The following is a 14,057-nucleotide window of genomic DNA, read 5'->3' as shown; positions in this document are numbered from 1 at the left end:
AAAGAAAATTACCTTCCAAACTACACCTTGTTTAACCCATTCTGAGCCTTTTACTAAAATAAAAAAAATGACCTTCTGGGTGACACCGTTAAGACCTTACAAGGCCATATTTCAGAATTTTTTTACAGTCGTTAAGGGGCTTGAATGACAGTTTGTTGGGCCTGTTCTCTACCTCCATGTGCCTCTGTTTTTATCAGTTGGCTTAGGTCCCTTTCACACGAGCGTGATTTCAGCGTGGGTGCCATGCGTGACGTGAACGCATAGCACCCGCACTGAATCCTGACCCATTCATTTCAATGGGTCTGTGTACATGAGCGTTGTTTTTCACGCATCACTTATGCGTTGCGTGAAAATCGCAGCATGCTCTATATTCTGCGTTTTTCACGTAACGCAGGCCCCATAGAAATGAATGGGGTTGCGTGAAAATCGCAAGCAAGTGCGGATGTGGTGCGATTTTCACGCGTGATTTTTCCGCGCGAGGGCAAAACATTGTAATGCGTTTTGCACTCGCGTGAGAAAAATCGCGCATGTTTGGTACCCAAACCCGAACTTCTTCACAGAAGTTCGGGCTTGGGATTGATGTTCTGAAGATTGTATTATTTTCCCTTATAACATGGTTATAAGGGAAAATAATAGCATTCTGACTACAGAATGCATAGTATAATAGTGCTGGAAGGGTTAAAAAAAAAAAAAAAAAAGTTAACTCACCTTATCCTCTTGATCGCGTAGTTCCCGGTTGGTCTCTTCTTTAGCTGTGGGCTAAATGACCTGTGGTGATGTCAGATCACATGCTCCAATCACATGGTCATCACCATGGTGATGGAGCATGTGATCTGACATCATCAAAGGTCCTTTAGCCCACAGCTAAAGAAGAGACCGACCGGGAACTACGCGATCAAGAGGAGAAGGTGAGTTAACTTTTTTATATTTTTTTTAACCCTTCCAGCACTATTATACTATGCATTCTGTAGTCAGAATGCTATTATTTTCCCTTATAACCATGTTATAAGGGAAAATAATACAATCTTCAGAACATCAATCCCAAGCCCGAACTTCTGTGAAGAAGTTCGGGTTTGAGTACCAAACATGCGCGATTTTTCTCACGCGAGTGCAAAACGCATTACAATGTTTTGCCCTCGCGCGGAAAAATCGCGCATTTTCCCGCAACGCACCCGCCTCTTATCCGGGCAAAAAACATGACGCCCGTGTGAAAGAGGCCTTACAGGGAAGAAGATTCATACGCAGATTGTATGCTAGTATAACCTGGCCTTGTTTCCCACAGTATCCAGTCACAGCTCCGTTTTTATTTCTTAAACTTCTCTGGAAAAAATAAAAGCTGAGCTGTGATTAGTTACTATGGAAGGGGGCGCTCCCTGGAGGCCTTCACCACAAACAAAAAAAGGTTAAAACACTTCTGTGTTAGAAGAAAGGCTAAATAATTGGTTGTGCCGTCAGTAGACTTCTTCTTTGTAGCAGAGGCGTCCTTGCAGTTTTCATGTATGTGGTCTACAAGCACATCCCCCTCCCGCGCTGTTTGATCATTTATGTTGTATTTCTAAGCAGAGAACGGGAAAATGGCACAAGCAGGATTCCCCACATAGTGGCGGCATGTTTAATTGCCGACCTTCGCATTTTACCATACATTGAAGTGGCGGCCAAAAAATTCCCTCCCATTTGTAGATAATTACACGGGTATTTGATTTAGAACTATAGAGATGATAGTATTGAGTGATAATTACATCCTGCGTCCCAGTGCTGAAGGCAAACCGTGACCCGATACTGACTAGTACATGAGCTCGTTATTGCTGCATTTATTACAGCACATAGATATTTACCTTACGTAGAGCGGAGGCCACAGCGCCCCGGTGGGCATAGCGGCTGTGCTTGGTATTCCATTCCCTTCAATAGGACTGAGCTGTGCCTTGGCCACGTGACCAATGAACGTGACATCACAGGCCTAGGAAGAGGCAGCAGCATGTCTCTTCAAACAGCTGATCAGTGGGGGTGCTGGGAGTCAGGCCTCCACCGATCAGATATTGATGACATATCTTCAGTGTAAAGAAGAAGGAGTCCTCTGATCTCAACATCATCCAGTCTGGGATTACATGAAGAGACAGAAGGATTTGAGCAAGACTACAACCATAGAAGATCTGTGATTAGTTGTACAAGAAGTTTGGAAGAACCTCCCTGCAAAAGTCCTTCAAAAACTGTGCGCAAGTGTACCGAGAAGGATTGATTGAGAACTGGAGGCAGAGGACGGTCACACCAAATATTGATTTGATTTAGATTTCTCTTTTTACACTTTGCATTTTGTGAATTGATAAAAATAAACCATTAACACTTTTATTTTTGAAAGCATTTTTACTTTGCAGCATTTGTTTCACACCTGCCTTTTTTCCATCACTGTGTATGCCTATAGACTTCAATACTCGAAGCTATACCAATTGAGTGAGCTTTTGGCATAAGCCTGCACAGTATACATTACGGTACCATAGCCTGAACTGCATTGAAAAATACTCGGTATACGTTCTTTGTGTAGTCAGTGACGGACACATGCAATATGTGGCCATACAGCTGCGTATATGAGGGGGCATATATTCAGCAGACCTTTTCACACAGTCAGCACCCAGTTTGCTGTGTGTCCCTCAGGTGGCGCCCTCTGCTGCCCATGTATTGACTTGGGGGTGATATTGTAGTGTCATTTATTACATTGTTGAACATGAGCTCTGATTTAACACTCACCATACTGTCTCTTGACAGGGATTAACATGACTCATGATGTTATGGCGTGGCCTGTGTAAAGAAGGACTCCAACTATGTCTGCAACAGGCTCATCGCTGTGCTGGAACATATTTACGGTGAGGCGGTTTGTCACGCGGCCCACAGTGACGGACGTTGTGTGCAGTAATACCACTCCTCTCTCATAGCTTCTCCTACCTACCTGAACCTTTTACATGTACTACAGTATTTTTAACATCAGTACTTTGTCTTTAGTAATCTCGTGCTGCAAGGCTATGAAATCCTTTTATGTGTCCACATTATAGATGATAGTCATGTGGTTATGACACCTAGAATACAGGCCAATCAACCCATTTTTAGGAATTATGGTATAAGCTTTAATCATTATAAGATTGTATCAGTTGCAGTGGAAAGAAATTGGTCATCTTTACATGTTAGCCCTTCTTCACTGATTCAGCATTTCATGCTCCAATACTCCCCCTTGCCCTGTGCTGCATCGCGCAGGTCAAGGGCTTTGTCTTTACCTCCAGTGATGTACGTGTTCTCAGAATAGCTATGCTAGGTGGAGGCTTCCGCCTAGCAGTAAGCCCGGTGATGTCACTGGCACTAATGGGCAGTCTTTAGCGCTGCCCTAGCCTGTAAAACAGCCTAGGGTAGTGCTACAGACCATCCATTAGTGCCAGTGACGTCACCGGGAACACTGCTAGGTGGGAGCCTCAGCCTAGCAGTGTGAGAATGTTAACAAAACAGCTCTTGCCATGCGCTACAGAGGATCAGAGAACGGATCAGACAGAGTATCGTTACAAATGGAAGCCATAACTTCAAATGTGAACATATTGGCTGGCCTACACAATAGGAAGAGTACACTTTGCCAGCACCACCTGTGTACAATAGGATCCAGGTGTTGGGACTGAGCTACTGACATTGGACATGGTAGATAAATGTTAGGGTGCTGCCACACATTCAGGATTTTTGGTGCAGTTTTTAAAGGGGTTGTCTCATCACACACAATGGGGGTGTATCGCTCTGTTCCTAATATAAGACAATGGGGGCATATCCTAGCGATATATCCCCATTGTCTGAGATTAGACAACCCCTTTAAGCCATAATCAGGGGTGGATCATAAAAGGAGAGGTAGTATTAAAGTGGTTCTGCACTTTGTTTAAACTGATGATCTATCCTCTGGATAGATCATCAGCTTCTGATCGGCGGGGGTCCGACACCCGGGACCCCCGCCGATCAGCTGTCTGAGAAGGCAGCGGCGCTCCAGCAGCGCCGCGGCCTTCTCACTGTTTACCGCTGGACCAGTGACGTCACGACTAGTATCACTGGCCTTGCCATTCAAGTGAACGGAGCTTAGCCGCTCCCAGGCCACTGATACTAGTCCTGACGTCATTGGGCCAGCGGTAAACAGTGAGAAGGCCGCGGCACTCCTGCAGCACCGCTGCCTTCCTAAACAGCTAATCGGCGGGGGTCCTGGGTGTCAGACCCCCGCCGATCAGAAGCTGATGAACTATCCAGAGGATAGATCATCAGTTTAAACAAAGTGCAGAACCCCTTTTAGGACAGATACTACTGCTTTCAGTATTTTTTGTATTCACTCCTGATTTGGGCTTTAAGAACTGCATCAAAGACCAGCAGGGGGCACCATAACAAGTAGGTAGCAAATATCAGGACAAAGGAGCATTTATTTAAATTACTTAAATTGAAAAGGGATGTTTCGTGTGATGTAAACAACATATTGAATATATAATCGCAGGACAAAACCTTCTAACTGATTAAAATTTTGTGTCCTTATATATTCTGTATACTAATCACTACTCGGGAATAAAAAAAACCCTCATTAAACGTGATTCTGGACATTAGGCCTCAACAACTATATCTGCACGTATATAAGTGAATGTGAAACGACCTGTCATTCATTCATTTGCCTCCTATATAAAGAAACGTATTGCTTTACTTCAGTCCCTGCCTGCAGAAATGTGCTATTACATTTCCTTGCCACACACATTGAGAGGGGCATTAAGGTTAATTACTCTGCCAAGAAGCGGCCCTATTGCCATGTTATTGAACTCTGGGAGGAAACAGAGATGCCAAAGGCAGTAAACACTGCGGATTTAAAGTCTTCCAGATGTTGGCCATTTTGATATTGAACCCATGACCCCAGTGTTACACAGTCTCATTGCTACACATTGCACTATTGTGCTGCCTTCCAAATAATTGTTCAGATCCCATCTAATCCTTAAATTGCTTGGTCACCAGATTTCTTGAGTGATGTAAGTGGTAACTTTTCTCTACCGAGCACCCTGAGGCCTTACTACTTCCTCAGCCAGGTTGTCATCTCGCTGTTGTCTCTAATACTTTGCTGCATATTGGCTTGGTACATATGAATTAGGGTTGTCATGATACCAACATTTTGATTAGATTGCAATACCATAAAAAATTATTGCGATATTTGATACCATTCGATACCACACGAAAGAAAAATAAAACGCAAAAAAAAAAACGTGTGCAATCCACATTTTTCAGAGCTTTCGGCACATAATAGAACAGTCCTATCTTATTTTTGGGGGGACAAGGTGACAAAAAAATGGGGAATTGTGTGTTGTTCAGTTTTCTTCCTGTTACAGCATTCACTGCATAGGAGATATTGTTTAATATTTTAATAGTTCTGACTTTGTTTGGACGCAGCAATACCTAATATGTTTATTTTTTTATTATTCATATATTTTTCTATGTAAAATTTGGGAAGGGGGTGATTTAAACTTTTAATATTTTGGTGGCTTTATTTTTACTTTTTATTTAATAACTATTAGCCCCCTTTGTGCACACAGCAGCAGAGAGCTGACTATGGATGTCTTCAGTATCGTCCAGGCTGTTATGATACCCGATGAAATTACCCGAGCCGGCTCCATGCGAGGTGGGTGCCGGCTGTATCATACAGCTGGAACCAGTACACAATGACTGGGAATGGCGATAACGCTGAACCCAGTCATTTAAGCCCTTAGGTGCCGAAATCTTAGGGGTTAGATCAGGGCTTGACAAATTTCCTTGGAATCTAGGAGCCAGCTAAAAAAGTTAGGAGCCAGGCGGAACCGCGTCATTAAGCCCCCAGTAGATGCCCCCATAGTGCTCCTTCCCCTCTTCTCCATAGTGTCCCCATAATGTACCAGTATATAGGGCCCCCATAGTGCCCCATAGTGCTTCCCCTCTTCTCCATAGTGCCCCCCCATATTGTGCCAGTATATAGGGCCCCCATAGTGCTTTCCCCTCTTCTCCATAGTGCCCCCCCATATTGTGCCAGTATATAGGGACCCTACCCCCCTTCTTGCCACAGTACACTATAAATAATAAAAACAATAAACTCATATACTTACCTTATGCTGCTGTCAGTGATGCGATGCAGGACTCTTCCGGCCTGTGTCCCTCACTGTACGGCTCAGGCCTCTGATAGGCTACTCTCCCCTGCTCCTCCGCACCATTCATCTGTATCGCTGCCATGAGGACGGCGATACAGATGAATATGGAGATGAGTGCTTCCACAATGGAGGCGCTCATCTCCACTCCTGCTGCCTCCGGACAAAACGGGGCCCCCTCCAGCGCTCCGCACCCATCGCCCGGGCACCTTTGAAAATAGGCTGACAAATACCCAAGTGCCAGGACCGAATTCCTGATCGCCATGGCGACCTGGCGCCTGGGATTTGTCGAGCCCTGGGTTAGATGATGGGGTTTGACGGGATTGCTGTTCCCCATCATTGCGGCTGTATGATACATCCAACACCCGCTGCGTGTGGAGCGGGCTCATCGTAGCAGCCCACTCCATACATTTGCATTTAGGGGTTTATTATTTTTATTGGTGGCGCAGTGGCAGCTTCAGAGCACCCTCCCCTTAATGTTTTAATTGGTGGCAGTGGCGGCCGTGTCACAATGGGGAGGGAGGGATTCCCTCCTTCTCCATGGTGCTGCTGATGAGAATGTGGTATATGGCGCGCACCACATTCTCTATGGAGAAGAGATACCAAGCAGTGTAGCCGAGTATTGAGAAAAAGCTAATCCCAGTATCGTATCGATGCGGGTGAAAAAGTATCGTTTGGGTATCGAAAGTTTGATACTCGGAGCAACCCTAGTATAAATATCTCAAAGATGATCAAGAGAAATGAGAGGCCAATAGAGCTAAATTTCAAGTGACATAGCAAAGGGTCTGAATACTTGTGTCCATGAAAATGTACTTATTCCTTTTTAATAAATAAGGGCTCTTTCACACCTGCGTTTTTGTCTTCCGGCATAGAGTTCCGTCGTCGGGGCTCTATGCCGGAAGAATCCTGATCAGTTTTATCCTAATGCATTCTGAATGGAGTGAAATCCGTTCAGGATGCATCAGGATGTCTTCAGTTCCGGAACGGAAAGTTTTTTGGCCGGAGAAAATACCGCAGCATGCTGCGCTTTTAGCTCCGGCCAAAAATCCTGAAGGCCGGATCCGGAATGAATGCCCATTGAAAGGCATTGATCCGGATCCGGCCTTAAGCTAAACGTCGTTTCGGCGCATTGCCGGATCCGACGTTTAGCTATATTTAGAGTGGTTACCATGGCTGCCGGGACGCTAAAGTCCTGGCAGCCATGATAAAGTGTAGCGGGGAGCAGTATACTTACCATCCGTGCGGCTCCCGGGGCGCTCCAGAGTGACGTCAGGGCCCCCTACGCACATGGATTACGTGATCGCATGGCACGTCATCCATGGGCATGGGGCGCTCTGACGTCACTCTGGAGCGCCCCGGGAGCCGCGCGGACTGTAAGTATACTGCTCCCCCGCTCCCCGCTCCTACTATGGCAACCAGGACTTTAATAGCGTCCTGGGTGCCATAGTAACACTGAAAGCATTTTGAAGACGGATCCGTCTTCAAATGCTTTCAGTACACTTGCGTTTTTCCGGATCCGGCGTGTAATTCCGGCAAGTGGAGTACACGCCGGATCCGGACAACGCAAGTGTGAAAGAGGCCTTAGCAAAAATTTGTAAAATGCTGTTTTCACTTTCTCATCATGGGGTATTTAGTGCAGATTTTAGCACAAGACCACAACATAACAAAATGTCAAAAAAGTGAAAGGGTCTGAAGATTTTCCGAATGCACTGTAAGTAGCATCAACAATAGATAAAGTAATGAAGGAGGATGCTGCTCTTTGTAAAGTGTGTGGGAGAATCAGCACTTAATACATTCTGGGAATTCCTTTCAGGGTTTTCCTCCCCCAGGTTTTCTGAGTGATATCTGTAAGGTAAAATATGTAAGATGTAAACCAATAGATACTCCATATTTTACCCAGCATAATCTAGAACAGACATGTCAGAAAAGTGTAAATGCCCAGCTGTTACATATGGACAGGTGGCTAATAGTGTTGATCGAGCACCAAAGTGCTCGGGTCGAACTGCTAGGGTGCTCTACCGAGCACAATGGAAGTCAATGGGAGAACCCGAGCATTAAACCAGGCCCCCCCTGTTCTGAAGAGGGGAGGGTGTCTGGTTCATAAGAAAAGGTCAGAAATTTATGGAAATACCACCAAAATGGTTCGGGAACAGCATGGGGAGGATGTCTGGATGCATCTTAGACTCCCAGGTCGCTGCTGGGAACGATGTTGTCTGAGTAGTACGCCACTTTTACAGACTGACAATAATATGCACAAAACCGAAGATAAAATAGATTTTAGAGAAAAAATTGTTAGGAAACATTCTTTCCTGTATATTTACTTGTATATAAAGTGCAAGTGGCATTCCGATACAACCTGTATATCGCATAATGGAGGGCCTCAATCACATTGTGGTACAATTGTTCAGGTAGTGGGACTCCTACACTCATAAAGCCTATGCACTAAGTGAAAGGGCTTCCACTTTCATGAAGTGAAAGGGCTTCCAAAAATTACAAGGAACCGACACTCCAATACACCCTTTATTACACATAAAGGAAGGCATCATACACCCTTGAAAAATTATGATTGATGGCCTGCTGCTGACCCTCTAAAACAATAGGCACGAGGGCCTACTGCTGATCTGACCATCTAAAACATTAGGGGTGAGGGTCTGCTGCTGAGCGGACCCTCTAAAAGATTGTAGGTGAGGGCCTGCTGGTGAGCTGACCCTCTAAAAGATTGTAGGTACGGGCCTGCTGGTGAGCTGACCCTGTAAAACATTATGGTTGAGGGCCTGCTGGTGATCTGACCCTCAAAAACATTATAGGAGAGGGCTTGCAGGTGAGCTGGCCCTCTAAAAGATTGTAGGAGAGGGCCTGCTGGTGAGATCACACCCTAAAACACTATATGTGAGGGCCTGCAGGTGAGCCGACCCTCTACAACATTAGGATCAAGGGCAGACTAATAAGCATGTTGATATGATGAAAGAGGAGGAGGACGAGAAAAGGAAGATAGAACCATATACCCTTTTTTGTGGTGGAAGGAGTGCATGGGAATACAGTGTATTCAGTACATTATAAAAACACATTTAAAGTGCCTTTATGTTCAGCCGCTTTCCTCTGGTGGAGCAGAGAAGTCAGGGGCAATCCAGGCCTTGTTCATTTTAATAAATAAACATAACAGTATGCTTTATAACTACCTGCCTTTTAAAATATGCTAATGAGCCTCTAGGTGCTACTGGGGCGTTGCTTCAGCACCTAGAGGCTCGGTCTACTCACCCTTTGGCACGCCCAGGTCCCGTTGATTGACTGTCGAGTTCTTCTCATCGTCGTGTAAATCCCGCACCTGCGCCGCACTGTTTGGTATTCGGCGCAGGTGCAGTGCGCGAAGGACGCGCTCCTGATGCCGGCTTCCTTCGGCGCATGCGCAGTAAGTAAACCGGCAGCAGGAGCGCATCCTTCACTCACTGCGCCTGTGCCAAATACTAAACGGGATGGCGCAGGCACAGGATTTGCTTGACGATGTGAAGAATTCGACAGTCAATCAATGGGACCTGGGCGTGCCAAAGGGTGAGTAGACCGAGCCTCTAGGTGTTGAAGCAACGCCCCAGTAGCACCTAGAGGCTCATTAGCATATTTTAAAAGTCTTTATTTTAAAGAACGGCGGCAGGCAGGGAGTTATAAAGCATACTGTTATGTACTACTGACATTAGCACATCGCTAATGTCAGTCAGCTACATAACGTTGATGACAGAAACCCTTTAAGCACGGCCTGTTGACGCTTCCCCACTGCAGTGTTACACTGCTTCCAGCTACCGACTGATGGCTGAGTGATGCTGCAAGAAGATAATTCTGAGGTGGAAGTGGAGGAGGAGGTGGAGGAGGAGAAGTGGGGGTTGGAGCCACTAACATAGGTGGTGGCTGAAATCCTGATCGAATTAGGGCCCGCAATCCTTGGTGTCAGTAGCACCTGTGCCATCCCAGGGTATGACTCGCTCCCAGCCTCCACAACGTTCACCCAGTGTGCTGTGAGGGAAATGTAGCGTCCCTGGCCAAAAGCATTTGTCCATGTGGCCGTAGTTAAGTGGACCTTCCCAGTAACTGCGTTGGTCAGGGCACGGATGATGTTACGGGACACATGTGAGGTGTAAGGCGGGCACGGCACACAGTGAAAAATATTGGCGGCTGGGGACTGCGTAATGAGGGACGGCCGCTGACATCAGGCTGCGGAAGGCCTCAGTGTCCACTAGCCTAAATGGCAACATTTCCAGGGCCAGTAATTTGGAAAGTTGCGCATTTAGTGCTATGGCCTGTGGGTAGGTGGCTGGGTATTTGCGCTTCCATTCAAATGCCTGGGGTAAGGATTTTTGTACGCTGCACTGGGACACGGAAGTGGATGTGGTCGCTGATGGTGCTTGCGAAGGTCCAGGTGCAGGGCGGGAGGCATCCAGGCCTGCGCCTTCGACAGGGGATTGGCCAGCACGTAACACAGGGGAAGAGGGGGCAGTGGTGTGACCCGCAGACACAGATTGTGGACCCAGGCGTTCGGCCCACCTTTTACGGTGCTTTGATGCCATGTGGCGGATCATGCTGGTGGTGGTGAGGTTGCTAGTGTTCACGCCCCTGCTCATTTTTGTATGGCACAGGTTGCATATTACAATTCTTTTGTCATCTGCACTTTCCTCAAAAAAGCGCCAGACTGTGGAACACCTACCCCTTGGCAAGGGAGATTTCTGAAAGGGTGTGCTCCGAGGAACAGTTTTGAGCCTTTTGCCACCCCACTGCCTCTTCCAGCTTGTTGCGGTGCTGCGGATCCCTCCCCCTCTGTACTCCTGTCCTCGCTTGGCTTGCCACCTTCCTAGGTTGGGTCAGTGACTTCATCGTCCACCACCTCCACTTCCACTTCCTCACTCTGCTCATCCTCCTGACTTGTTGACCTAACAACAACCTCAGTTATTCACAACTGTCTCTCATCCTCATCATTAACCTCTTGAGACACTAATTGCCGTTAACTTTTTGGCAACTGTGTCTCATCATCATCATCATCATCATCCACCTCGTGAAACACTAATTGCCATTCCCCACCGTCATCTTCTTGTGACTGTGGATGCTCAAGAGTTTGGGAATCAGGGCACAAGATCTCATGTCCCTCTTCAAGCGGGCTTGTTGAGAGGCCCAAATGAAGGAATGGTGCTGAAAAGAGCTCCTTGGAATGTCCGAGTGTGGGATCACTAGTTTGGCAAGACTCTCCGTGGTGGGAGGAAGGAGGATCAGGGTGAGGATTGTGTTGACCAGACTCTTGGCTACTGAGACTGGACTTGGTGGAAGACAGGGTGGTTCTTAACCAACTGGACGCATTATCTGCTGCAATCCAACTGACCATCTGGTTGCACTGGTCTGACTTTGAGAGCGTTGTCCTGCGCCGCCCTGCAAACTGGGACATGAAGCTAGGTATCGTGAATGATTGTTTTTCTCGTGCTCTGGCAGCAGGCACAGTTTTAACACTGCCAGGGCCGCGGCCTCTGCATGCACCATCAGCATCACGGCCACTTTCCTGTTCCTTACTGCTCGCCTTCTTCATGTTAAAAGTTATACTGTATATGCTTGAAAATGACAGGGAAGTCACAGGTATTTTGGATGTGGAAACATTACACAGGAGATGTACCCCAGGTAATGTCACTGTCTGCAGCGGACATCGTCTATGTAAAAAGTACACTGGATGTCACTGATATTTTTTTGGATGTGCACACGTTACACACGACCTAACTATTGCACTCTATTTAGCGCAGGATGTGCTAAAAATACATATTGCTGCGGCACACAACAGTCCTTAAAAGGACTTTTTGGTCTGTAAAGTTTTAGCAATTTAGTGCAGGTTGCGCTAAAAATATATATTGCTGCTGCCACACACAACAATAGTCCTTAAAAGGACTTTTGGTTCTCTGACAAGTTTTTCTATAGAAAAAAAGAAAATTTCACTCCCTACACTATCTTTCCCTTCTTCAGCACAGCTCTCCCTGACTAACACTGAGCCGAACACGTGTCATTAGGTGCTATATAGCACCCGATGACGCATTCCGGCTAGCCAATCACTGTAATGCCAGTAACCAACATTGCTACTGCATTACAGTGAAGTAGCAGTTAACAAACGTGTGGGGAGGAGACTCGAGCATGAATACCGCCATGTGCCCAGCATCGAGATGCTCGAGCCGAATTGGTGTTCGGCCGAGCATGCTCGATCAACATTAGTGGCTAACTTTTTGGCACGTAAACCACCATTCTGTATCCTAGCATATACATATCTTTGAATCAAGCATGTCATATTACAACTGGCCTATTTGAGCTGTTCTCCCAAGGTAATGACCAAACTCAACCAGTCTGTGCGGCGCTTCGAACAGATTAATGCAACTTCAGTGAATCCTGCATGTGATGCTCTTTACAGGGGTCGTCTGACTGATTTCAGTAGCCTCTAAATGTACTAAAATAATAAAAGAACATATACTTACCACCTAGTCCCCTGCAGTTTACAGCACCGCCACTCTGGTCTTCGCAGCTTGGACTTGTTTACTTGACTGCAACAATGAAGTACCGCATGTCACCACTGCAGCCATCTACTGACCTCAGTATATGCTACGAGGCCAGTGATTGTCTGCAGCGGTCATGTGCAGTATACAGCTACATCACCACTGCAACTGTGAAAACACAGACGGCAGCTGCAGCGCTGGAGATGGTGGGGAATTAAGTGGGGAGTATATGTTATTTTATTATTTATAACATTTCAAGGGGTTGGCCACTTTCTGGTTACTGTTGACCAATGCTGTTGTGAGATGACTATATGGCACTTACTAATATAGCCTTTGTTGAAAATCTGCATCATTTTCTATATTTAATAAGGTATACCGCCTTTTTTTACAGAGTCTTTTGTTCTGTCCACACAAAGGTCCTGTCCATAAGATGGCTGCTGATGGAAGGTCATGTGACCAGGCAAATCATTTCCATGCAATGCCTCCTCCTTTCAAATACACTGCACCTGCAACGCCCAACAGAACAAGTGTTGATGGCAGGTGCAGTGTGTTTGAATGGAGGAGACATCTCATGGAGATGATTTGCCTGGTCATGTGACCCTCCATCAGCAGCCATCTTATGGACATGACCTCTGTGTGGACAGCACAAAAGACTTTGTAAACCAGGAGGCATACTTTTTATAAAATACTGAAAATAGTGCCGAATTTCAACAAAGGCTATATTAGTAAGTGCCACATAGTCATCTCACAATAGCCAGAAAGTGGCCAACCCCTTTAAGGAATTTGGGCACTTTTGAAATGGTTCTGACAACCTCTTTCTATGTTTTTGTTTTTTACTCCCTGCCTTCTGGAAGCTATAACTTTTTTATTTTTTTATTTTTTCATTCATGTAGCCAAATCAGGGCTTGTTTTTTGTGGGACAAGTTGAACTCTCTAATGGCATCACCTAATATTCCATATCATATAGTGGGAAAGTGGAAAAAAATAAAAGTTAGTTTTTATGGTGTTTCCTATTGACATGTTAATTTCATTCTGCAAGTTATGAAGATTACAGCAATCACACATTTAAAAAAAACAAAAACTTAGAATATGGCAATGCAAAGACATTTTTTCCAAACATCTGTAACATTAAGTCTACGCATCTGTGTAAGGGCTCATATTATGAGGGGAGAGCTTTAGTAGCATTTTGGAGTATGTGTGAATTTTTTATAACTTTTTATTTTTTATTTTTTGGAAGGTGAAGCACTCAAAATATATGATCCTGCAGTCTCATTGTGGGTGAACCTTTCGGTCACGGACAGTATCCCACTCCTGGTAAATAACCTCTCAGATGCCAATGTCAAAGTTGACCACAGCATCTGTGGGGTTGAAAGTCCGTAATTGGATTTTGCCACTGGGT

The 14,057-nt window shown here is 45.7% G+C and overlaps 1 protein-coding gene across 2 annotated transcripts in view; it reads left to right on the top strand.

The window, feature by feature from the left end:
• DNAJC4 (DnaJ heat shock protein family (Hsp40) member C4) overlaps positions 1-14,057 on the top strand; it is a 46,069-nt gene that overhangs the window by 1,358 nt on the left and 30,654 nt on the right. For both annotated transcript variants that reach the window (XM_044270741.1, XM_044270742.1), the window contains exon 2: positions 2,761-2,858. In XM_044270741.1, the coding sequence (XP_044126676.1) occupies positions 2,776-2,858 (83 nt within the window). In that variant the 5' untranslated portion in view covers positions 2,761-2,775. The remainder of the gene's footprint in view (positions 1-2,760; positions 2,859-14,057) is intronic.

Source organism: Bufo gargarizans, chromosome 10 (assembly GCF_014858855.1).
Source record: "Bufo gargarizans isolate SCDJY-AF-19 chromosome 10, ASM1485885v1, whole genome shotgun sequence".
Lineage (NCBI taxonomy): Eukaryota > Metazoa > Chordata > Amphibia > Anura > Bufonidae > Bufo > Bufo gargarizans.
This window is presented reverse-complemented; position numbering and strand designations above follow the sequence as displayed.